Genomic DNA, 27393 nt, shown 5'->3' on the forward strand with positions numbered 1-27393 from the left:
AGGAGTTAGCATCTATGCACTTTATAATTCCAGTAATGCACAATTCTGAGAAAAAAAAGGCAGTTGAATATGGCAACTTCATGCTAAGAACTTGTGAGCATTTCAAATGATTTACTTAATTTGTAATTTATTTTCTGTATTTGGATAAATAACTGAACCATCTAGAATCAAAATGAAGAATAATTAAAACTTGCCTTATATAAATTGGATTATTGTGCAATCTGACAATTGAGTATTGTACTACTTCATCTTTCTGCAACTCTTTCTGAACAATACAGCATCATGACACAGTCAAACTTGATATCTACATCTGAAGACATAGTGAACTTAAACAGTTTTATAACTTTATACTTGCCTACCAAAAGAAATATTCATAGGTATCACATTCTTTTTCACTAATATAACAACAAAACTCATACATGATGCAAAGTGCGGGAGAAGAGGTAAATTCACTCCAAATGCTGGAACAAGATAAACATGAGGTGTAGAAAAATAATTCAAAATTAAGTTCACAGTATTTTGCGGCCAGTGACAATTTCTACACAAGAAATTCTGGGTTGTAGACTGTGTCAGATTGTAAAACAATATTTCAGGTGACTTTCCAGGGTACCCAGAAAGGCCTTGTGAAACAGTGACCTACAACCCATAAAAATATTTTGGAAATTCTAACAGCTAAGAACTGAAATGCCAATGTATTATGAATAATGAGGGGTTTGACGACTGATACACATACAATTTTTACATATAAACTTAAAATATAAGACAGTGTAAATTAAAATATAACTACTGAAGTGGAATGGGAATAAAAAAATTTAGGAAAACAATAGAATTATACATAATTAAATAGTTTCAAAGAATGGTAGAGAGACGAGTATGATGATACAGATGGAAAGAGAGAGAGAAAAAAACAAACAGATAAAAATGTAGATCAAGTGGATGGCAGCAGGTAGTGCCACCAATGGTGTTGGAATGACCTAATGACTCAGATGGTGAAACAAGGACTCACACTGCTACTGCTATGTCATCCTCACTGAGCTTTCTCATTAGGACTATCCTCGTCCCTTCTATATGTGAGACACCTTCATCCTGGAGTCTCCCTTCCCCCCGTTTGGAAAAGAGTATCTTAAACTCTACCACATGATTATGATAAGGGATGAGTGACCTGGAAAAACACAAAGAGAGTGATGTCAGGGATGGATGGATCAAGGATTAATATGGCAAGATGGAACTATAAGGAGAAGACAATGTCAAGTGCGACTGAAGAAGATCATACAGTTAAATATATGCTTCAGTGACGAGTGTGTCACTTTTATATGCATTTATTGCCAGTACTACACATTTCACTTCTTGAAGATACGTACCCAGCAGCAGTTCCGTCTCTTAATTTTCTAGTTTCATTGACTGAATTTTTCTTTGATACAAAATAATTATTCAAGATGTCCTGATACTTCCTACAGAGAATATCGTTTCAGCGAGATCTTGGATCAAGCACTTAGCATTACTGCAGAAAAAGAAGAAATGGCTAGTATGCTCATCATCAAGGCATATGACTTATAGGCTACATTGTTCAAGTACTGGAGCATCAGGAGTCAACAGTCCTTGGGACCAGTCCTCTCATAAATTTGAGCTAAGGTGGTGTTTTGTTCCTCTACCACGACTGAGGCAATGTAAATACATGAAAAGATAGAAGTTAATGAAGCCATTAGATTTAGTGTGTGCAGCCATAAGAACTTCATATATTCAACTGATGTTTCAGTCACCTTTCTAGTGAGTCAACAGACTGAAGCTACAGCACTTTTATCTGCCCTTTTAATCCCAGAAGAACACACCACTGCTCAGGTAGCCACAGACACCACTGATGATGTTTGGTGTCAGAGAAAATGTACAAGCTGAATCTATAGTTGGATGGTTGATCCACAACTGGGATGTCCCTTATTGTTCCGGTATTCACATGTGCACTGGCATGACACTTGGTTTCAAAACGATGAACACAAGTGTTGTAACTCCATTCTGTCAGATCACTCGGAAGATGGCTGAATGATATACAGCTGAAATATCAGTTTAAGACATTGAGTTTATGTGGCCGGCACTCCAAATCCAATGGATCAGAGTACCATGGGAACATGAAGATGCACAGAAGATAAACAGTCACAATGTGAATTAGTAAATGCCATTAGACTATTCCAAAATGCAATTTCACAACAGTACACTAGCAATAGGTGGTGCTAGTAAGTGAGGGAAAAAAATTAGTTGTATATGTGACAATCTGTTGCGTACATGATCAATTATTCATGGTCAGTCCAACTTTGTGAGAAATTTGAATTTACTTATTCTATTTTACCTATTTTGTGTTTCTATGAATTTCGGTGCAATATTTTTTTTGAATGGTTTTTGCTTTTTTGGCTGAAATTTTGAGACCAGTTCTATTTGATATTTCTTCCAGAATATTTACTTAAATGTCTGCATTTGTCAGATTTTCTGAAAGTATTACAAAATCATATGTAAAAGCCAGGCAGTGTACGTTAAGTCCACTTATTTTCCTTCACAGAATTATTGGTTCAATTTTGTGATTCTTTAGCTCCATATTCCAGATCCTTACATCACTTTTTTTTTTAGAATGTAGTTAAACAGTAAAGGTGATAAATCATCCCCTTGTCTAACACCAGTTTGTCAAATGCCTGAGATAGTTCTCCCATAAATTTAACTTTGGATACCATCTTTGTTAGAGTTTCTCATTATGTTTGCTAATTTTGCTTTAACACCAAATTCTTTAATGATTTTGTCTATCAACTCAAAAGCATTTTTAAAATCATAAATGGTACTATTATAGGTTCGCTGGGTAACATATTTGACTTTAAGCTAAATATCTGCTCTGTGCAGGATCTTCCCTTTTGAAAACCTTCCTGATGTTCTCCCGTTTGTCTTAAGTTTGTACAACATTGTCCCACAAAGTTTTTTTATAATAATTTGTATGCCACTAGCAGAAGTTAACACTCCTCTGTAATTGTTGACACATTGTCTGCCTCCTTTTTTATGTGGCGGGTGGATTAACGCTATTTCCATTTTTCTGGAACCTTCTGTTTTCCAAATGTTCTCAAAAAGCAGTTGTAAATCATTTATAATCTTTCTTCTCTGAATTTTTCTATTTTTTCTGTTGAATATTAGCTGTAGCTGAGTTATATCTGATGACTTTTGTGGTTGTATTTTTTTTATTTTAGACGGGAGAAATCATATTTTCATCTTAGAGAGAGAAAGATTCGAACCAAATTCCCATTTCTGATTACTTAAATGCATAATTTCCACAATATTCCTTTTAGATAAGGTTATGTGATACGGTCAAAATCCTCCAAAGTTTGATTTAGAGATATCCAAATTTTGGCTTCTTGTGGTAGTTTGTGAAAATGTGTGGATATCAGTTTTAACTGGAATGTTTTGCACATACTGACAAGTTTTTCACCATTTATGTTTGTTCTTAAGTGTGGTGAATACTTGTCTACAATATTCTTAAATTTTTTTTCCTTCCCAATTTCTGTATGAAGTTGCCAAGAAGTATTTTAACATTGTTTTTAGGTACATCGGAGATTTCAGATTCTATAAGATCCCAAAACTTAATTACTTTCTGCACATTTCTTCTGTTAGGTGCATGGAAATTAATAAGAGTACAGCTTTTATTCTTGCACATTCTTTGTGACTCCAATGTAAATTCTGTTGCACTATCTACGACTTTTTTGCTTGCATTAAATGCTGTTACAAATACTGGCATGTTTTCCATTATTCTTATTACTGGTTTCCATTTATAAAATCTATAATGTTGTGTGTCATCAACATTCTCATCTAAGAATCTGGTTTCCTGCACTGCTAAAATTGGTATATGGTTCTCTTGTGAAGTAATTCCAATTCCTTCTGTTTCCCAATTTTCAGCAGAGGATTGACATTTAAGTTCCACAGTAGTGTCTCTTCTTTAAATTAAACTTAGAAGGCGTCTCAGTATAATCCATCTCATCATCACCACAGATGTTGGGACTGCCCAGAATCCTAAGTCCCAATACGTTACAGGATGTAATGGTGGATTCCTCATCAGAGTTACCAATTTGCATACTTTCCATCTTGCAATTTCAAGTTATAAATTGTAGAGAGTAGGAAATTATTATTATTATTATTATTATTCTTTCAATGGTCTTGCTCTGCGATCACTTACCCAAGTTTTTGAAGTCTGATATTATTTTCTGTTTACCAAAATTTCTGAATGCATTGTGCATCCATAAACTGTGTGTACCAGTGGGCACATTGATGTAGATTTTTCAGTTTCGTACCACTGGGGAAAGAGGGAAGTGGGGTGGTGGTGCACAGGTACATAAAGAAACAAAAATCAGATCAACAAAACAATTCAATCATTTGTACATTATCACATCACTGGAAAAATGCAAGAGCCTGTCCATTTTCTCATTCAGAGTAACTTATGTCACAACAAATGGGACAAGAAATGGACAAAAAGGATGACAATTTTTTAATATTTTATTATCGTAAATCAGCATATAAGCTGCATGTTTAACTTGTACTATTCCTTGGCTTTTGAACATAGCATTATGTTCTGACATGACTCAATGAGTAGTACTTAATTACTTTTAAGTATCACAAAAGTATGTAAAACAATAAAGTACTGCAACTGTGGAATTTAAATCATTACTTTATCTGACAGCATAAAACATGCAACAGATTAAAGTAAACCAATAAATCAATGCTTGAGAAAACATGACCAACACACAAAAAATTTAATACATTTTCTGTTTTTGTAATTTGGTACCAGCATTTTAAACATCTGCGAAACACAATCTGGTTAAGACAAGTAAAGAAAGAATACAATTTTAAACAGTCACTGTTTATCACATGAACAAGGTGTCACAACCTTTTCTACAATAATTCTTGTAAATGAAATAATTGTCTTCTACATGTTCTGAGACTGAAACCCTTGCTTGCAAAGGGAATTGCATATCATGTTACCATTAAAGTTTTTGATTACTTTAGCAACTCAATGCCAGTGAATACACATTTGAAATTTCTTTCCAACTTCAGCTCCCAGCACTTACCATATTGGAAATAAGTGACATTTAAATTTGTACAAAGTTATGTCACAATGAGGTATGTACACGACACTGAAGGATAACCTGATAACAGATTCAACATCACAAACAGTAGGACAGGTGGAGAAATAATATACAAAAGGCAATATTTCGTATATACAGGCCAATTAATCCAGACTCACTCTCTCTCTCTCTCTCTCTCTCTCTCTCTCTCTCTCTCTCTCTCACACACACACACACACACACACACACACACACACACAATCTTTCCATTTTAGATATATTATTCATAATTATAATACATGTTCATGAAATATAAAAGGAAAATAGGTGAAGAATATGAGGCATAACACTGACAAAATTACTAATACATCAATACAATAACAAGATACAAATAATGATAAAAGTAAGACCCTATGGTTACAAATTAATATTTATACAATATATTTCAGTAATAAATGTTTCTGACATATTATACAATATTTACAGTGATGAGAAATATACAGATCAGTTAAATTCAGTGGAATGTAATCCATGGAAAAGTTAAAAATCAGATTCCACTTTTAAACACTGTCATCATATACGTAGCACTTGTTGGCAGAAACAACTGGCTGATGGCTGTATAAATTCACTTAGAACTTCCCTTACAGTAATTCACATGTAACCAATTGCAATTTTGAGCACTGTAATTGTGGAAAGTTTGCTCATTGCAGAATGTAACCAGTCAATAAGTAACATGAATAACTGCTTTCTAACAATAACAGTATTCCTTACATACTGTCCAGTTCCACATTCATAATCTGTCAGCTTATGTTCATCTAACTATTCCGCTTGCGCATTAACCACAACACAGCGGGGCAACCCTGGTACTATTTCAGTGGTCTATAATGTAGCATAAGGTCAGTGGATGATTTCCAGATGAAATGTCTCACTGTTCGAAGATCCATATTTGAATCTAGGACCTGCAAACAATAATGTAATTGATTACATAATGAGCGCAAGTGAAATAAACATTCTACTTTTTAATAATTATTTAAAAGATAAAAATTCATAACTTGCAATTGCTTGCTAGGTAGCTTGAGTAACTCTTACGATAAACCGATACAATTCATTTTCAATAGACTTCCTCATTGTTACTGCACAGTTTAAAGCACAAAGCTACAATCAATGTTAAATTTGCATAATTAACTTTACATAAAGTAATTTTAATTTATACTTTGGGCTACTGTGAAGGTAAATATGTGAACTTTTATTTATGATTAAATTTTTCTAAGCAAGAGGAAAAGAGGTAGGGGAGGGGCAAGTTTGACAGTTTCGGCTGTATTTTTTGCCAATTCCAGAGTTATTTTTGATGGCTTATTTTTCAAACATGTTCTTTATTTTTTTTGTATTTCACTGTTTTTGAGTTTTATGTTGAAAATTAACATATAAGTATCGATTGTATTTTATTTACCAACATCACACATCTCACTTATTTTCATTATTTAAGAAAACTTTACTTCAAAGCTATTAAAACAAATAACTTTGCAGCTTATCTATGGAGAATATAACTTAACAGAACAGTAATTACAATAAGATGGGCAAGTGGATTATTGTCAGAATAACACTATCTGTACAGTTCTTCTGCGTAAGTTGCAATATGACTACCTTCAATCGTAATAAAAGAAAAGTAATGGTGATGCAGTTTTTAATTAAGGACTGTCTTTATTGTACACAAGATATCATTCATAAGTACTGTAATACTGCACAACAAATACCTGTATCCTAAATAATACATCATTATTGCAGTTACTGTTCTGTTACCTTACATTTCAATCTTCTCTTCATTGGCGTATTCCGCACTCACACAAACCTTCAACTGTTTACTGTCAACTGGAGCAAGCAGATGAGTTATGTTACCCACAATACATGTACTGTGTACTAGTACAAGAGAGTCAAACTCAGTTTCGTGTTATGTTTTTAATAAAATCATCTTTACATGAATTGTGCACTGTGATATGTTTTAGAGCATGTCTTGAAGAGATGAAGTGGGTTACCGAATAAAAAATACAGGGTGCTATTTAAAAAGATGCACTGCTATTCATATCTTCGTAATAAGCAATGTTATATGAAAAGCAATCATGTTGCCAAATGTTCACCGTTAAACGGCATTTGCTTGATACATTTTTTATTTTACTTCTTGCAAAATGTCACCTGAGGTGGTCTAGATAAACAGGACACCCTGTATAGTGTGAAAACTGCCACTTTGAGTCTATATTGGAACATGGCTGTCAAACTGCCTTCAGTACAACAGCAAACTTTTGACAATGGCATGAGAGGTTGCTATTTCACTAAATTTTGAAGGTATTTGTATCTCTTCAGAATATCTATGTTGCAGAGGCCTGCCATTCCAGATATATGTTACAGGCTGTTTGTCATGTAATAACTAGTAGAGTTAATCATTATCTTCCTATGAAATGAAATTATCGTGTGGCATTTATTGGCCGGGATACCCCCTTTGGGGTTCGGCACGGCAAGTCTTTTTAGTTGATGCCACTTCGGGGACTTGCATGTCGATAACAATGAAAATGATGATGAACGACACACGACACCCAGTCCCCTGCCGGGAATCGAACCCGGGCCCCCTCGCATGGTAGGCGGTAACCCTACCACTGTGCTACGGAGGTGGACATCATCATCCTATCATTGAAACAAAACAACTGCTGCTAGAAACTCAGACTTGCATGTACCTGTTGTTGCACAAATGGGTCAGGAAATATGAGTTCAGCACATAAAATTGTTACCAGTGAAGTCCCATCCAGGAATCAGCTTTTAAACAGGAAACGGATATCATTTTTAAGATTATATGTGTACCTCAACATTGAGAACAAAAGTAAAGATCCTATTTCAAAATTAAGTAGTGGTCAGTTACCAGTATCTATAAACTACTGCTTACAGATGTATAATATTTTTACGCAGGTATGAAGAAAATAGTAAATTTCATGACTTTTGTAGACACAGCCAATTTTGTATTATTTCAGTAAAAACCACTGATTTCATATCATTTGTTGCTTTATCATTTACACAAAATTTTCCTGTCTCAAGATATAAGATAACATAATTCACTCACTGTTAACTTTTATGGTAGCCACAAAATAAAGACAAGACGTATCTTGCAATACTTCATCTGCAAGTTTGCAAGTTAAAACTTGAATGAATTTCCTGTGGTATTGTTGTTGGTTTTGTGAAGACAAGAGAAGTAATTTAGTGAAAGGGGGCTATATCTATGCAAACAGAGTCTGATAGTTCATATTTTGAGGATAGATGATTATTGTTGCCAAAACTTTTCACAATAAATGTTTTATAAGTTTGCAGGATCATTTATGGGCAGAGGAAAGGTTTTACGACAACCACACAGAGAGAAAACTACACAGTGACTAGTCTGTATCATAACACACTGAACAGTGTGGTAATGATCCAGTAAGATAATTCACATCCACAATGCTGAGGCTTAGTTCTTTCTATGGCTTATTATTATTATTATTATTATTTTATTGATCATCAACATTCATCATCAATAGCCATTCTTCTCTGTTGCTGGACAGATAATCTTCCAGACCTCTCCCTCTACACATCACAGTTTTCAGTTACACATGTTCCACTTATCATTTTCTATCAGGGTCAATTCTGTAATTAAGACAATAAACACACTTTCCTCGTACATTTGTTTGCGTGGACATCTCCCACAGCGGCTGTTAACACCTGAGAATTACATCAGATGCATTTTGCTTTTATTTACAAAGCTTCTTCTGTGGTTATTCTGTAAATTGTATACATATGTTGGTACTTTTTTATTTTTTAGCTTAAAAACAGCATTTTTGTTATAAAGTTGGTCTGAAAGCTACTTACGGTGTTTCTTTACATAATCTACTCCTTCCCTTCTTGCTAGCAGTAGCAGATGCCAACAGGCTTCATTACACATCTGCACTTGGCAGTTTTTGGTATTCTGCAGTATTTCCAGTGCAGCACTATTTACAATCTACTTTCTTAACTGTTTTTCATCCTGTACTGCCACAGTGCCTGTTCATTTATTTTTGTTCACATTGTTCAGTGTTGCCAACCTATGAAACAATGTGTGTGTGTGTGTGTGTGTGTGTGTGTGTGTGTGTGTGTGTGTGTGAGAGAGAGAGAGAGAGAGAGAGAGAGAGAGAGAGAGAGACGGAGGGGGGGGGGGGGGGTGGAGTTCGTGGAATTGTCTTGTATGTAGGTAGACACATAGTGGAGTTGGGTTGTTTGATTTTTTTTTTTGCAAGGGGGCGGGGAGGGGGGGGAAGAAATGGATGGGCTTCGACAGTGATTATAGGACAGAATCTGGGAGGAATTGGGAGTGGTAAACGGAGCCTGTGGTTATATGAGTACTTTTAATGTTATATTAAGTGGTCAATCAATTTAAAGAGTGTGTGGTTTGCCAAGCTGATCTGATCATTTATGTTGTTTCTTTTCTTTTATGGCTTTTTTGGATGTGGTAGTTTTCTTGTAAGGTGATGAGATGTTTTTTGTTCTTGTTGATCCTTATGATTTCCATGTCTGTGTCTCTGGTTGTAATTTTATGTTGGTGCTGGTGTAAGTGTTCTGCAAAAGTTGATCGATTTGTCCTATACTTCCATGGTCTTACATGTTCTTTGTATCTGGTGTCGATATAAAAACAAAGATGAGGTGACTTACCGAACGAAAGCGCTGGCAGGTCGATAGACACACAAACAAACACAAACATATGTGTATGTTTGTGTGTGTTTGTGTGTCTATCGACCTGCCAGCGCTTTTGTTCGGAAAGTCACCTCATCTTTGTTTTTATATATAATTTTTCCCACGTGGAATGTTTCAGACACACACACACACACACACACACACACACACACACACACACACACACCTAAAAACAAAGATGATGTGACTTACCAAACGAAAGTGCTGGCATGTCGATAGACACACAAACATACACACAAAATTCAAGCTTTCGCAACAAACTGTTGCCTCATCAGGAAAGAGGGAAGGAGAGGGAAAGACGAAAGGATGTGGGTTTTAAGGGAGAGGGTAAGGAGTCATTCCAATCCCGGGAGCGGAAAGACTTACCTTAGGGGGAAAAAAGGACAGGTATACACTCGCACACACACTCATATCCATCCGCACATACACAGACGCAAGCAGACATCTGTAAAGGCAAAGATGTTGTTGAATGACAGGTGAGGTATGAGTGGCGGCAACTTGAAATTAGCAGAGATTGAGGCCTGGTGGATAACGGGAAGAGAGGATATATTGAAGAGCAAGTTCCCATCTCCGGAGTTCGGATAGGTTGGTGTTAGTGGGAAGTATCCAGATAACCCGGACGGTGTAACACTGTGCCAAGATGTGCTGGCCGTGCACCAAGGCATGTTTAGCCACAGGGTGATCCTCGTTACCAACAAACACTGTCTGCCTGTGTCCATTCATGCGAATGGACAGTTTGTTGCTGGTCATTCCCACATAGAATGCGTCACAGTGTAGGCAGGTCAGTTGGTAAATCACGTGGGTGCTTTCACACGTGACTCTGCCTTTGATCGTGTACACCTTCCGGGTTACAGGACTGGAGTAGGTGGTGGTGGGAGGGTGCATGGGACAGGTTTTACACTGGGGACGGTTACAAGGGTAGGAGCCCGAGTGTTGGTAATGAGGATCACCCTGTGGCTAAACATGCCTTGGTGCACGGCCAGCACATCTTGGCACAGTGTTACACTGTCCGGGTTATCTGGATACTTCCCACTAACACCAACCTATCCGAACTCCGGAGAGGGGAACTTGCTCTTCAATATATCCTCTCTTCCCGTTATCCACCAGGCCTCAATCTCCGCTAATTTCAAGTTGCCGCCACTCATACCTCACCTGTCATTCAACAACATCTTTGCCTCTGCACTTCCACCTCGACTGACATCTCTGCCCAAACTCTTTGCCTTTACAAATGTCTGCTTGTGTCTGTGTATGTGCGGATGGATATGAGTGTGTGTGCGAGTGTAAACCTGTCCTTTTTTCCCCCTAAGGTAAGTCTTTCCGCTCCCGGGATTGGAATGACTCCACCCTCTCCCTTAAAACCCACATCCTTTCGTCTTTCTCTCTCCTTCCCTCTTTCCTGATGAGGCAACAGTTTGTTGTGAAAGCTTGAATTTTGTGTGTATGTTTGTGTGTCTATCGACGTGCCAGCACTTTCGTTTGATAAGTCACATCATCTTTGTTTTTAGGTATATTTTTCCCATATGGAATGTTTCCCTATATATATATATTAGTGCTATTTTTGTGCCTTGTTTTCTTGAAAATATTGTATGTTCTGTGTGTGTGTGTGTGTGTGTGTGTGTGTGTGTGTGTGTGTGTGTGTGTGTGTGTGTGTCACTCTACCATCTTTTACTTTCTGTTTCTTTCACACTTTGTGTTGTTCCTATTCATGTATTTTGTGTGATTTTGTCCTTTTGTTGGTGACAGTTGGGTGTTTGTTCTTTTCTGTTTCTTGATTTTCTTGTTCAGCTTTTGTTACTAAATACGCTTTGTATCCATTGATTGTGGCTATTTGTATTATAGTACTCATTTCTTTTTTGTAATTATCTGTATCTAATGGTACTGTGTTTAGTCTGTGGAGCATGTTTCTAAGTGCTGCCTGCTTTTGAGAATTGGGATGTTGTGACATCTCATGTATAATTGTGTCTGTTGTTGTCGGTTTTTGGTATATGGCGAATATGTGTTGGTTGATTTGAATTTTTTATGGTAATGTCCATGTAATTTAACTATTTTGCTCTTTCTCTATTGTAAAATGTATCTTATCATGAACAGAATTTATGTCTGTGTGTAACTAGACAATTTTATTGTTTGGTTTATCTATCAGGCATAAGAGGTCATCCATATATCTAATCCAGTACAGAATGTCGTGTCTATTTGTTACTATTTTCTTAAATATAATCTGTTCTACATGGTTCATAAATATGTTTGCTATGGTTCCAGACACTGGAGATCCCACTGGTTATCCTTCACTTTGCAACCAGAATTAATTATTAAACTCAAAATAATTCTGTTCTGTTATTTCTAACATACTCTTCTTTACTTCTCACTCAATCTACTTTACTTTGAAGCTGGCACAGTACTCATGTTGTGTAATCTTTGGCTTCCCTTTGACACCCTATACTCCATCTTTGCTTACGTTTCCCTTGTCATCTCATACCCTGGATTGTGAGTGATTGCATCCATTTTCACTTCTTAAACAATTTTTTCCTCTCTCCTCCCTGATGAAGGAACAATTTTCTAAAAGCTAGATTTTATTTACACTGCTGGCCATTAAAATTGCTACACCAAGAAGAAATGCAGATGATAAACAGGTATTCATTGGACAAATATATTATACTAGAACTGACATGTGATTACATTTTCACGCAATTTGGGTGCATAGATACTGAGAAATCAGTACCCAGAACTACCTCTGGCTGTAATAACAGCCTTGATATGCATGGCATGTACAGGTACAGCTGCCCATGCAGCTTCAACACGATACCACAGTTCATCAAGAGTAGTGCCTGGCGTATTGTGACAAGCCAGTTCCTCGGCCACCATTGACCAGACGTTTTCAGTTGGTAAGAGATCTGGAGAATGTGCTGGCCAGGGTAGCAGTCGAACATTTTCTATATCCAGAAAGGCCCGTACAGGACCTGCAACATGCGATCGTGCATTATCCTGCTGAAATGTAGGGTTTCGCAGGGATCCAATGAAGGGTAGAACCACGGGTTGTAACACATCTGAAATATAACGTCCACTGTTCAAAGTGCCGTCAATGCAAACAAGAGGTGACCGAGACTTGTATCCAATGGCACCCCATACCATCACGCCGGCTGATATGCCAGTATGGCGATGATGAATACACGCTTCCAATGTGCGTTCACTGCAATGTCACCAAACACAGAAGCGACCATCATGATGCTGTAAGCAGAACCTGGATTCATCTGAAAAAATGACGTTTTGCCATTCGTGCACCCCGGTCCGTCATTGAGTACACCTTTGCAGGCGCTCCTGTCTGTGATGCAGCGATAAGGGTAACCGCAGCCACGGTCTCCGAGCTGATAGTCCATGCTGCTGCAAACGACGTCAAACTGTTCGTGCAAATGGTTGTTGTCTTGCAAATGTCCCCATCTGCTGACTCAGGGATCGAGACGTAGCCGCATGGCTGCGGATAAGATGCCGGTCATCTCGACTGCTAGTGATACGAGGCCGTTGGGATCCAGCATGGTGTTCCATATTACCCTCCTGAATCCACCGATTCCATATTCTGCTAACAGTCATTGGATCTCGACTAATGCGAGCAGCAATGTCGCGATACGATAAACCGTAATCGCAATAGGCTACAATCTGGCCTTTATCTACATCTACATTTATACTCCGCAAGCCACCCAACGGTGTGTGGTGGAGGGCACTTTACGTGCCACTGTCATTACCTCCCTTTTCTGTTCCAGTCGCGTATGGTTCGAGGGAAGAACAACTGTCTGAAACCCTCCGTGCGCGCTCGAATCTCTCTAATTTTACATTCGTGATCTCCTCGGGAGGTACAAGTATGGGGAAGCAATATATTCGACACCTCATCCAGAAACGCACCCTCTCAAAACCTGGCGAGCAAGCTACTTCGCGATGCAGAGCGCCTCTCTTGCAGAGTCTGCCACTTGAGTTTGCTAAACACCTCCGTAAAGCTATCACGGTTACCAAACAACCCTGTGACAAAACGCGCCGCTCTTCTTTGGATCTTCTCTATCTCCTCCGTCAACCCGATCTGGTACGGATCCCACACTGATGAGCAATACTCAAGTATAGGTCGAATGAGTGTTTTGTAAGCCACCTCCTTTGTTGATGGACTACATTTTCTAAGGACTCTCCCAATGAATCTCAACCCGGTACCCGCCTTACCAACAATTAATTTTATATGATCATTCCACTTAAAATCGTTCCGCACGCATACTCCCAGATATTTTACAGAAGTAACTGCTACCAGTGTTTGTTCTGCTATCATATAATCATACAATAAAGGATCCTTCTTTCTATGTATTCGCAATAGATTACAAAGTCTGAAACGTGATGGTACGCATTTCTCCTCCTTACACGAGGCATCACAACGTTTCACCAGGCAATGGCGGTCAACTGCTGTTTGTGTATGAGAAATCGGTTGGAAACTTTCCTCATGTCACCATGTTGTAGGTGTCGCCACCCGCGCCAACCTTGTGTGAATGCTCTGAAAAGCTAATCATTTGCATATCACAGCACCTTCTTCCTGTTGGTTAAATTTCGTGTCTGTAGCACGTCATCTTCGTGGTGTAGCAATTTTAATGGCCAGTAGCGTATTTTCATCAGGTTTCTGTGACTGTCAGATGTATTGAGCTAAGTACTGGCCAGATCATTTGTTTCTTTGTATATTTTTCACATTTACCAGCTCTAGTGGATATGATATCTTAAAAAATCGAGTGCTGGACCCCAAGCCTTGTTTCAGTTTAAACCTCCGAACTGATTTATTAGGTTTCCTGGCACCTTTAGTGCCTGAGTTTGCAGCATGGTGTTGCTCTCATCATATTTCATTTCTTAACTATTTTCAAAGCAGTGTTCGGTTAACTATTTTCAAAGCAGTGTTCGGTTACAGCTGATTTGCTTAGTTTCAGTCAAGTGTGTCACCGACATCCCTTTACTGTTACAATACGATTTCCCAAAGTAAGACATGCCAAATTTGCTTGGAATGCAGTTCACAACTGGCTTTTGGGGCCCTACATCACCTCAAATATTACAAAGGAACTTTTTTATCTTTGTTGATGGGAGCGAAATACAGTGGATGCCATGTTTCCATAAGAGTCTATCGATCTTTCCAGATATTGAGCCAGCTTAAGGTGAATAAGTGATTCTTTTCTTCTCTTTTTCTGTCCACTGTTTAGTATAGCTCAACACAATAATGAACCCATAGGGTCACAATGCTTCAAACATGTTTCAAGGAAATGGGAATATAAATGTTACTGGCCACTAAATTAAAAAACTGCATTACAATTTATTGATAAAAATACAAACTTTAAGCCAAATACTTGCACCTCAAAGAACACCAAAATGAAAATAGATGTTACTGATAGACTTAAATGTGCACTTTTTAGTTAGTGGCAATGCTTATAACTCAGTGATATCAATTTTACAATATGTGGTGTCAGTTACAGACACGATTTGGTACATTTACTATTTTTGGGTAATTTTTGAGGCAGATAATATAGTGAATACATTTTTAGGAACATTCATAATTCAGTAAGCAAACTGACAATACAATGAAGAATGACCATCTTTCCAGTGCCTTTGGCTCACTTCTGATTCCTTGTTATGATACCAAAAAAAAATTGACATGATAAAATTTTTCAGCAACTTTGAAGAGAGACTGGAACAACAGAATGCATCCTCATTGCACATTTTTACTATTTCACTGTTCTACACAAAACATTGTGGCATGATGGCAAGTTGTAGTATACAATGACCTGCCAATGTTGAGAATTTTTTTGAACATTTCTAGAGTTGAAGAATGTGACTCTGTGAAAAAGGGTTTATTAACTACACCATGTTCCACATGGTACAAGTTTGTGCAAGTCCGTTAAGTATATTCTGTACAAATTTCAATAAAAGTGAAGATGGTTGAGATAGGAAACTTAGGTCATCTAACACGGAATGACCACATTTCATCCACAAGGCCTAGACAGTCCTTCTGAAGCAATTAATGGAATACAAAAATCCAGTAACCTAAAAATGTAGCCACCCGATTCAAAATGAGCACATAACGATGGCAGCGGGAAGGCAAATGGTCAACTTCAGTTTATTGGGAGAATTTTATGGAAGCATAATTCATCTGTAAAGGAGACCATGTACAGAACAGTAATGCTTGAATGTATGGGCTCCCCACCAGATCAAATTAAAGGAAGACATTAAAGCAATTACGATCTGCTGCTAGATTTGTTACTGGTATGTTCGATTAACACAGAAGTATTATGGAGATGCTTCGTGAGTTCGGGTGGCCTGGACGATGTTCTTTTATGTGGAACACTACTGAGGAAATTTAGAGAACTGGGATTTGAAGCTGACTGCAGAATAATTCTACAGCCACCACCATACATTTTGTGTAAGGATCACGAAGATAATTAGGGCTTGTACGAAGACATATAGGCAGGCATTTTTCCTTCACTCAATCTGCAAGTGGAACAGGAAAAAAAAAGACCAGTGGTGGTACAAGATACCCTCCACCACACAACATACAGTATGTATGTAGATGCAGATGTAAAATAGTTGTTTGCTTTGTATTAAGAAAATGTGTGAAACAGAAAAAAAAAAACAACACTGAATACGATTCTTGGAGGAAAAAAACGAGGGCTAAAAACAGAGGGTGGCGGAAGGAAATAAACAAAAATGGATACATGTAAAAACAACAGTATGATCAAAATTTGTACCTTGAGCATTGTACAAAGGTGCAGTCATTTCTGAAATACTAGATAAACTTCCTTAGCACAATAAATTTTTCCTTCTCATCTTGTCTCATCCAATTATGGCCTTTGATTATCACATACAGTATGTATTTCTGACAAAGATTTTGAAGCTTTCTATTTTCTCATTGCAGTCGTAAGTGAACAACAAACTGAGTCCCTCATTTCTATCATGAGAGATGAGTACTAATATAATCACATTCATGTGAAACAAAACTCTGTGTGTGTGTGTGTGTGTGTGTGTGTGTGTGTGTGTGTGTGTGTGTAGTCACAACATTGTGAGAGGTTTAAAATAATTAGGTTACTAAGAACCCACAATATGCTCGTATCCCACCCCTGTCTATTGTGTGAAGCTTTCAAAAAACACACAAGGGAACAAAGACAAAGCTTTTATTTAATCACACAGTAGCATTGATAGGCATGAACAAAACAATTGTCTTTCTCTGTTCTTGTCATCCTGAGTCTTCCTCAACATTATTTCTTAGCGACTTTGCTATGCATATTTTTGAACAATGTAATTTCTTCCAATCATCTTCATCCATGGAGAAATATCTACTTCTGACAACTACTTTCACATAGTTCCTTATTGTGTCTACATCTGCTACCCTCTTGATAAACAGGATTCTTTTTTTTTTAAGTTTTATTTGATTGTAATATCTTGTTGATGATCTTTCTTCTTAGAATAATTTAAAATAACATGGTAATAAACAAGTATTCATTTTAAAATACTGGATAATCGAGGATGGAATAATAACAATATTGAGAAATGGATACATTGCTACTCACCATGTAGAGGAGATGTTGAGTCGTAGACAGGCACACTGAAAATACTGCTATAGATGTGACCTTTCAGCAAAAAGGCCACCTAACATAGAAAACACACAGTGAGGCCTCAGTGATCAGTGATAGTGGCTGTGTGTGAGAGTTGTGCTTGCATGAATCTGCATGTACTTTCTATGTGAGAAGAAGGCCTTTTGGCCAAAAGCTCACATATATAGCAGTATTTCTGTTGTGCCTGTCCGTGACTCAACATCATCTCTATACAGTAAGTAGCAATCAATCTTTTTCTTCATACCGTCATTTGAAAACACTGTGATGAATACTAATTACCTGATCATTACACAGAAGTTCAACCCTTTCTTCAGCTATAGATCCTGTTTCCTGTCTTTCTGGATCTGTTCCACTGGGAGAACTAGGACCAGCTACTGAGCCAGATTCAGAACCAGCACCCAACACCTTTTCATACACATGTTCAGCAACTTTTCTCACTTGTATGAAATCATTGGCTATTAATCGGTCCCTGAAATAAAATGAACATTATATAATATGAACAAACATAATTTGAACATATATTATATACTACATTTTTGCTTACAATGAGAGTTCCTTAGAGGTATTTTTGATGTTTGGTTTGCGGAGCGCTCAAATGCGCAGTCATCAGCACCTGTACAATGTGCCAATTTTTAAACAGTTCAATTTTTTTACACAGTCCAATCTAGCCACTGTCACGAATGATGATGATGATGATGATGATGATAATAATGAAAACACCTAGTCCCTGGCAGAGAAAATACCCAACCAGGCCAAGAACTGAACCTAGCAGAGGCAGCAACACTAACCACTAGACCACGAGCTGCGGACCCTTATGGGTGTGATAAACTTTTTGAAACCAACTATATGGTGATGTAGGTTAGGGTCCCAGGTATCACACTCTGCAGCCATTTCTCGATTGCGAGCAACTGACAAAAAAGAATTTAAGAGTATCTTGAATTTCAATATATCTTCAAAAACAGTATCAATTTCAAAATGATGATGTACCTCAGTGGTTAAGTTATTTGGCCTGTATGCAGAGGGTCATGGTTTTGGATTCTATTGGGTGCATTTTTTTTTTTTTTTTTTACATTTTTATGAAAATGACCACAATATTTACTTTTATTCAATTAACAGGTTTAATTATAATTTTTTCATTTCTAATCTTTTGTTGCATCATTTTAATCACTCTGTTAACTTTATTTGCTTACAATTTTTCTTCCTTTTATTCTTTCTCATTTTCAATTTTTGACCATATGATTTTAACTACTTTTAGGTGTTTTCTCAAATTTAATTCCTTCTTTTCTGTCATTTTATTTTTCCATTTATATTATTGCAATTTTTATTCTATTACTTTCATTAAAATCTTCATCAACCTTATTTTGTCCATGGTGCAAGAATAATTTATGTTTTAAATATTTGTATAACAATTACCACCCAAAAAATATATATTTTGCAGTGCAAAATAAATTTGACACCACTACGCAACCAATTTAAATAAATTATTCTGTCATTTGTTTTTTCACCGATATATCAATACTTTCAAATTTTTAAATATTATAATAGGTACATAAATCAAAACTAGCAAACATAATTTGTGAAACACTAACAGGTACAGTATCTAAAGTCAAATTTATGGGAGAAGTATCTCAGCCTTTTGAAATAAAAACTGGTGTTAGACAAGGTGATGGTTTATCACCTTTACTGTTTAACTGTCTTCTACAAAAAATTGTAAGGATCTGGAATTCGGAGCTAAAAAATCACAAAATTGAACCAATAACTCTGGGAAGAAAAACAAATGAAATTAAGGTAAACTGCTTGGCTTTTGCAGATGATTTTGCAATACTTTCAGAAAACCTGACAGAAGAAGTTACTCAAACATTCTGGAAAAATTAGCAAACAGAACTGGTCTCAAAATTTCAGCTGAAAAAACAAAAATTCATGACAAATATAAAAAATGCACCAAAATACATAGAAACACAAATAGGTAAAATAGAGTGAGTAAATAAATTTAAATATCTTGGAGAAACTATACAACAGAATGGACTAGAAAAATCTGCAATAGATGTAAGAATTAACAAAATGGAAAGAGCATATAGTTTGACCAAAAATATTTACAACAAGAAATGTATATCTAGAAAAACAAAACTAAAACATTACACCACAGTGATACGACCAGAATGTTTATATGGATCTGAATGCCTAACGATGAACTATAAGATGGACAAACTAGAGGTAATGGAAAGAAGGATTATTAGAAAAATAATGGGTGCAATGAAATCTGCAGTTGGTTGGAAAATAAGAAGTAATGAGGAGATCTGCAAAAATATAGAGAAAATATCTGAAGTAATGGCCAAACGAAGATTAACCTTTTTTGGACATCTCTACCGAATGGATTGAAACAGACTAACAAAACAAATACTCCTATATTTCTGGAAGAAGAATCGACAATAGCATGGATTACAGAAGTAAGAAAAGATCTTGAAAGAAACAACATCAAAGAATCAGAAATAGCAGAAAGAAAGCGTTTTAAAAACAAAATACTAAATTTGGAAGGCTTTCAAAGCAGAAGAAATAAAAAAAAAAAATCGGGAACAACATGGACAGAAGAAAGGAAGAGACTTCATGGGGAGAAAATGAGGGAATACTGGAAAAATAGGAAACAACAACAAAGGAAGAAGAGGAACTGAAGTTGTTAACATGATCCTAGTTGGTCAATACGATTGTGGGTGGGGGTGGTGATGGGGGTGGGGGTGGGGTGGGGGGGAGGTAAAAGTATTTAAAATCACAGGACAAAGATTCCATGTGAGAAAAGAATAAAAAATGAAAGTTAGTTAAAAATTTAATAAGATAATTAAAATAAAGCAGCAAAGGATTTGAATTAAAAATATATTTACACTGCTCATATGAATAAAAAAGTGATTGCAGGTGTTCTGATAAAGATGTAAATAAATAAATAAATAAATAAATAAATAAATAAAAAGAAAATGCAGAACCCACAGCTCTCCACCTACCAGTCAAATAATTCAATCACTAGTCAACAGTACCGCTTTGAAATTAATAGTATTTTTAAAGGTCTAGTGAAGTCCAAGAAATTTTATTTTTCATTTTTTTCTTTAACTCTCAAACAAGGGTCCACCAGGGAAATGGCTGCAGAATGTTATAACTGGGACCCTAACATATGCAACTATATACGTGGTTTCAGAAAGTCAATCTAAGCCATGGGGATGTCTCTTTGTTAGCATTACACATTGATTAGGACTAACAGCTGAAACCTTTGTAAAGCAATGAGCAATGAAATATGAAACCTCTTTCAATTTTTAGTATGATTTTCCATTAAACTCATTAGGTCTAATGGAAGCTGCAGCAATGGTGCCCATATTCTTAACTATTATATGTAATTTTGAACGAACTCTAGACAGGCTCTGTGATTTAATATGACAAAGAACTAATCAGCACTCTCAAAGAAAGTGGCAAAATATGAAGGAATACATGACAATGGAACATTCATAAAGCTTCTTAATTTTGCTGATACCAGATTGTTGCCCGCTGGTGAGAAACTTCAACAAGTAACGGAAGAACTAAACAGAGGAAGTTTGACAGAATGCCTAGTAATTACAACAAGATCCCATCAGTGTGTAATCGATACTATGAAATTAAAATAAACAAATAACAAAGAAGTCACAGAACCAATTAAATTTTGTATTTAGGGTTGTTGAAGATGAATGGATGAACAGCAACTGAAATAAAACACAAGAGCAAAAATTTTAATGTGTTTCAAATAGTGAGTTTACATGCAGTGTTAAATTTTGACTTATGGCAAGAATAAATGGACTTCAAATAAATAAAACACTAAATAAATGGCCATAAAGAAAATGGCGTGTATGTGGGTAGAACATGTAGCTAGGCAAATGGATGACTTAAAGAGAGGTGCGTAGATAATATTAACAGATATATGAAGGTAATATCTGTTCCAGAAAGAACAGATACCATTGATAACCGTGCAGCTTCTCTAGAATGAAATCGACACCCTAGCTGCAAACAGTAGTTGATATACATCATTGGTGACGTGTTGAAAATGTGCGGCCCGACCGTGACTCCAACCCGAGACCTCCTGCTTACATGGCAGATGCTCTATCCAGCTGAGCCACTGAGGGCACAGATACTACCTTCATATATAGTTAAAATATGGCTACCTTGCCACTGACCTTCTTGTGCGAACGCACACACTATGCCCCAACTCATATAGGACTTGGTAGATTAATCTGCTACAGGTAATGAGTTCAATGGGCAAACATCTATTAGGCACATTATGAATGTAGTGGTTTGGACATGTTGGGAATGTGGGTCTCACAGGGAGCATGCGAGGGATAAGTCTCTGCAGGCGCACTATCCTCTGTGCCCTCGGTGGCTCAGCTGGACAAAGTGTCTGCCATGTACGCAGGAGATCCCGGGTCTGAGTCCAGGTCGGGGCACACATTTTCAACATGTCTCCAATGATGTATATCAATGCCTGTTTGCAGCTAGAGTGTCGATTTAATTATCATTTCAATATTAACAGAGATATAGGAGCAACTTTGAAGGACGTAGCTGAGGATTGTAACGCTTGTAAAAGTCTGATGGAGGCCTTAATCCATTAGTAGATGACTGATGATGGTTATTATTGCTGTCCTGATATTGTTGGTTAGTCGATTGGAAGGTGGGGGTGGGGGATGACCAAACAGCGAGCATAAGGGATATCAGAGTGGTATGAAGAGTAAGGAACAGGAGGAGGGAGGTGGGAAGGGGCAAGACCAGGGGGCACTCCAAAGGCACCACTGCCGACCCATCCTGATCCACACACCATACTATGGTCATGACACAGCAGGGACCACACCAGGGAAAAAAGACATAGCTAAAGGGGCAAACAAAAGGGCACAGACCACCAGACAAAAAGTGGGGAGAAATTGGGGGGAACCTAGTCAGCATAGAGGTAAGGCTGATGGCCTCTCAAATCAATGCCAATGCCAACTGAGGGGTTCCAATTCCAGAAGAAAATTCCGGTATCTAAACCAAACCACTTTGGTGAAGAAAACAAGAGGACAGACGTAACCATGCAAGTGCCACTCACTAACACCCGTGACAAAGGCCACGGGAGTGCGTATTTTGAGTGAATTTTTAAAAGGCAGGAGCAGTGCTGCAAAATATGGATCATGACAACAGGGGTCCCGCAACGACTCATTACAGAGTAAAAAAAACTATTTATTAACCTGGTATGGTCCATACACAGACAACACAGCTTGGTGGATTCCCACTGGGAGAGGTAGAAGGAAGAGCACCATGTGGCAGGAGTCCCCTTAATGGTATGAAGTTATTAGGCCAGGGGTTGACTCTCCCCCATCCCCACTCACCCCCTCCCTCAAAAGTCAGCCCACGACTGAGCAAAAAGGAATCCACCCTGGAGGGTTCAAGCCCATTATCCTGGAATAACCAAACAAGCAGCATGGTGAAGAACAGTGTGAAGGTAGGGAAAGGCAGAACCAAGGGATGGTAGGAAAAAAACCTAGGCAATAGCCTGAAGGCCACTTATTGAGTCCACACATAACAAAACTTAGGTGAGGGAGGCCCATTAAATACAGCAAAGAGCCTAGTAAATGGCCACCAGTCCCACAATAAACATAACATATGTGACAGGCAAGAGATGGTGTTCTATGCCAACAGAAGATGTGAAGACATATCCCAAGTGATTAGCAGATTTAGACCCATCAGTGTAAAAAAACAGTAGTACACTCTTGTATAACCAGGTGGAACAAACTATGGAAAACCATAGTCTGAGCAACAGAGGCTTTCAGATTCCGGGAGAGAAACATCCGATTCCAGATCTGAGGAACTAATGGGGAGAAGGGGGGAGGGTGGGGGGTTGTTCGGGAGAGAACATGAGGAACAAAGTAAAGAACGTAGACGGAAATCGAGGCAAAGAGAAGCCCAACCCACAAACCCACCTGAGTGTGGGCAGTAGGCAGGCAATGTCCCAGAGCCACCAAAATAATTAAAAAGGAAGGTGAGCAGGGACAGAGTATACAGCAATGGTATAGGAAACCCGGAGTTGGACCACTGAACTGAAATGGAGGGGGGGATGTCCCAGCATCAACCAGAAGAATATCAACAGGGCTAGTACGAAAGGCACTGGTAGGCAAATGGACACACATTGGTGGACCAGGTCTGAGAGGAGCAGCATGGAACGAGCAACTGAGTCATAAACTGGACAACCATAGTCCCGACAGGACAGAACTTAGGCCAGATATAGATGGAGAACAGCCAAATGACCTGCACCCCAAGATGTGCAGGCAAGGAAACGGATACCACGTTATGGAAACTGCCAATCTTCAAAAGGTGGATATGGGGCAACCAAGTAAGCTTTTTGTCAAAAAGAAAGCCCAAGAAATGGAACTGGCAAACAAAAAAAAAATTACGATAGGATCCTGAAGATCCCACACATGAAGCGAAAGCAGGTGTGAAGGTGCCAACCAATGTCGTAGGCCTTACCAAAGTTGAAGAAAACTGTGACAAGATGGCGGTCTGTGAAATGGACCGCTGAACTTCGGTTTACAACCAAAGCAGGTGATCGATCCGAGACTGTTTCTCTCAAAAGCTGCACTGATAAGGAGAAAAACGTCCTGAGATTCAAGGAACCAACAAAGCCGAAGAGCCACCATCCATTCAAACAACTTGCAGAGGACATTGGTGAGACTGATCCACAAGTGATTACTGAGGGCCAACAAATCCTTACTGGGCATAAGGAGAGAAACTCAATATTGTCCCACCACTGAGAAGGGAAAACACCTAGGAGTTATACGAGTATACAGTTTAACGCCTGGAGGAGATATTGTCATTGTGGAGGAGTGAGGCGTTGAAGCAACTGGTTATGGATGGAATCAGGGCCAGGGTCTGTATCGTGGGAAGAGCCGAGGACCTGAAGTAGCTCCCATTCAGTGAAGGGTTCATTGTAGGATTCCTCCTGACAAGAGGTAATATGTAAGTGGGAAGCTTTGGCCCACTGTTTCTGGTGGAGTAAGGTGTCTGGATTGAAGGCCGACATCAATGTGTCGCCAGATGTCAGATCTGTACTAAGGTCATCCAGTAGCGCTAGGCCTGGGATGAAAGACAACCGTTGGCAACCTGGGAGGGTGTGGAGTGTAGCTCCTCCCTATGTTCTTTGGTCCCTTCATTACGGGTGTGGGCTACACTCCACACCCGTAATGAAGGGACAAAATAACCTAGGGAGAAGAGAAAGGGTTTCCAACATCCTGCCTGCTCTTTTTGATTAAGTAACTGGCCTCGGCATGAAAGTGTTTAAAGGCACTAAGTCGAGTGGAGGGCAGGTGCCACTAAGGTATTGCAAGGCTCGCCGGCAATCATGTATGGTGATGGCAATGGCCATGCTCCACCAGACAACTGACTGGTGGCAAAAGGGGCTTGTCGAGCAGCGGACGGGAAACCCGGCAGTGCAAATAATCTTACTGGACTCGTCATCGAAATCTTCATCAGTACAATCTGACAAACAAGGGGTAAACACAACCTGGGAGGCATATAGATGCCATCAGTGTGATGGAAAGCCCTGTGGGGTAACCTGGCCATCGGCAGGTGGGAATGGAAAGAGAATCAACAGGAAGAAATCACTGTTGCAAAGGTCATTGGGCTGCAACCAGTTTAATGAAGGGAAATGGGAAGGGAACTAGAGCAGAAGATCAATAGCAGAGAAAATGCCATAAAAAGCACTAAAATTGGTATGGCAACCATGATTAAGAAGGCATACATCATAGTTCACAAGAAACTGGTCTACAAGGAAATCCCAAATAGATGAAAAAGTGCTGCCCCACAAGAGGTGATGGGCTACTCCCCAAGGAGAAAGAAAGGAGGGGGCATGGGTGAGAGGGGTTGCTGAAGGAGAGCAGTTAGGGCAGCAGGTGTAGGTGGCCTGTCAGGAGAGAGCTAAAGATTGCAAATCATGATTGCGGACTCCAAGCCAAGCAGCAAAGACTTATGATGTGGTACGTAGGAGAGTAAATGTACTAACCATGTCCATATGGACCAACACGCAAATGTCACTGGAAGCCTTTGAAGGGCCTACCTGGTTTCAACAGAAAGCATGGAACCCACGAAGGGATGGTGAGCGATCATCAGTAAAATTAGATTCCTGTAGAATGACACAAGCTGCAGAGCAAAAGGAAATAAAGGATTGCAACTATGGAAGGTGATAGTGGTATCAGTTACAATTCCATTGAATAAGCACAGAACAGGCATCCAAACAGAAGGCGAGTGATTCAAAGCTGGTCATCCCGTCACTAACTAGAATGAGATGACATCCATAAACAAGAAGTCAGACTCAGGTCACGAGAGGGGAATTGGGACTGAAGGGGCTTTGTCCTGGGACTTACTATGCTTCTTCTTCTTCTTCTTCTTCCCCTCCTCCTTCACAGGTTGAGGAGGGCAGGGCCAGGGGAGAGAGAAGGCCTCACCAAGATCTGAAATGGAGGGAGAGCACGGACTGTGGGTCGTGTGGCCAAAGCGAGGCAGCAGGTCTGGAAGACACCAGGGAGGTTTTTTTTTTTTTTTTTGTTTTGTTTTGTTTTGTTTTGGTTTAGGGCGCACAACTACAGTGGTCATTAGCGCCCAGACTAAATTATGAATGCACTGCAAGGCACAATGTTAAAACAGCAACTAAAAAGGACAACACTATAAAAGGCACATTAACAGGCAAGGGATTAAAAGAAAACAGCATAATCAAATGTCCTTAGACAGGTTTGTCAAGAGGATTAAATGGAGAATGTGAGCAGCTGCTCCTGGGTCATCCGCTAACATTTCATCCAGAGTATATGGGAGGCCAAGATCAATGCGCAGTGTATTAAAATATGAACAGGACATTAAAATGTGGCGTATCGTCAGCAATTGCCCACATGGGCAGAACGACGCTGGCGCAGCCATCAGCAGATGGCAGTGGCTGAACCGGCAGTGTCCAATCCGTTACCAGGCCAAAACGACCTCCTCCTGCCTAGAAGGCGTGAAGAGGTCGTCCAAGCCGTGAGGAGAAGTTTCAAGGCCCAAAGCTTGTTTTCAATAAGTGTAGACCAATCAGCATGCCACAGAGATAAAAATGTGCTGACAAATGACCCTGCTAAAATCAGATGAAGGCACACAACAAGAAGCTGTCCTAGGCTGGAGGACCGCAGCCTTGGCCGCAGCATCTGCAGCTTCATTCCCAGGGATACTGACATGACCAGGAACCCACATAAAGGTAACCAGAGAACCGTCATCCGCCAGCTGCTGTAGAGAGTGTTGGATCTGGTGCACAAAAGGGTGAACCGGATACGGATCACTGGGGCTCTGGATGGTGCTCAGGGAATCAGAGCAGATGACATAAGCAGAAAGTCGGTGGCGACGGATGTAAAGAACAGCCTGATAGAGGGCAAATAGCTCAGCTGTGAGGACCGAACAATGGTCATGGAGCCGGTATTTGAAACTGCATGCCCCGACAAGAAAAGAACACCCGACACCATCATTGGTCTTAGAGCCATCTGTATAAATGATGATCGTATTAATGAACTTCGAACGAAGTTTGACAAACCGCGAGCGGTATACCGAAGCTGGGATAACCTCCTTTGGGAACGTGCTGAGGTCAAGATGAACACGAACCTGAGCCTGGAGCCAAGGTGGAGTTTGGCTCTCGCCCACTCTAAAGGTTGCAGAGAGTGGAAAATCAAGTTGCTGAAGGAGGCGACGAAAGCGAACTCCAGGGGGTGGCAGGGCAGATACATACAACCCGTATTGATGGTCGAGAGACTCGTCAAAAAACGAACGATAAGATGGGTGGTAGGGCACTGATAATAGCCGACAGGCATACGGACAAAGCAGTATGTCGCGTGGGTAGGTTAGTGGCAATTCACCGGCTTCAGCATGAAGACTCTCGACGGGACTAGTATAGAACGCACTGATCGCAA

At 39.0% G+C, this 27393-nt stretch overlaps 1 protein-coding gene across 1 annotated transcript in view; it reads right to left on the reverse strand.

The window, feature by feature from the left end:
• Window positions 1-4497: 4497 nt before the first annotated feature.
• Window positions 4498-27393, reverse strand: part of LOC126412458 (WD repeat-containing protein 48) — a 169623-nt gene continuing 146727 nt past the window's right edge. The window contains exons 12-13 of the mRNA XM_050082066.1: window positions 17717-17906; window positions 4498-6043 (exon numbers count right to left, since the gene is read on the reverse strand). Coding sequence (XP_049938023.1) covers window positions 5951-6043; window positions 17717-17906 — 283 coding nt within the window. The 3' untranslated portion in view covers window positions 4498-5950. The remainder of the gene's footprint in view (window positions 6044-17716; window positions 17907-27393) is intronic.

This window comes from Schistocerca serialis, chromosome 7 (genome assembly GCF_023864345.2).
Source record: "Schistocerca serialis cubense isolate TAMUIC-IGC-003099 chromosome 7, iqSchSeri2.2, whole genome shotgun sequence".
NCBI classification, from domain to species: domain Eukaryota; kingdom Metazoa; phylum Arthropoda; class Insecta; order Orthoptera; family Acrididae; genus Schistocerca; species Schistocerca serialis.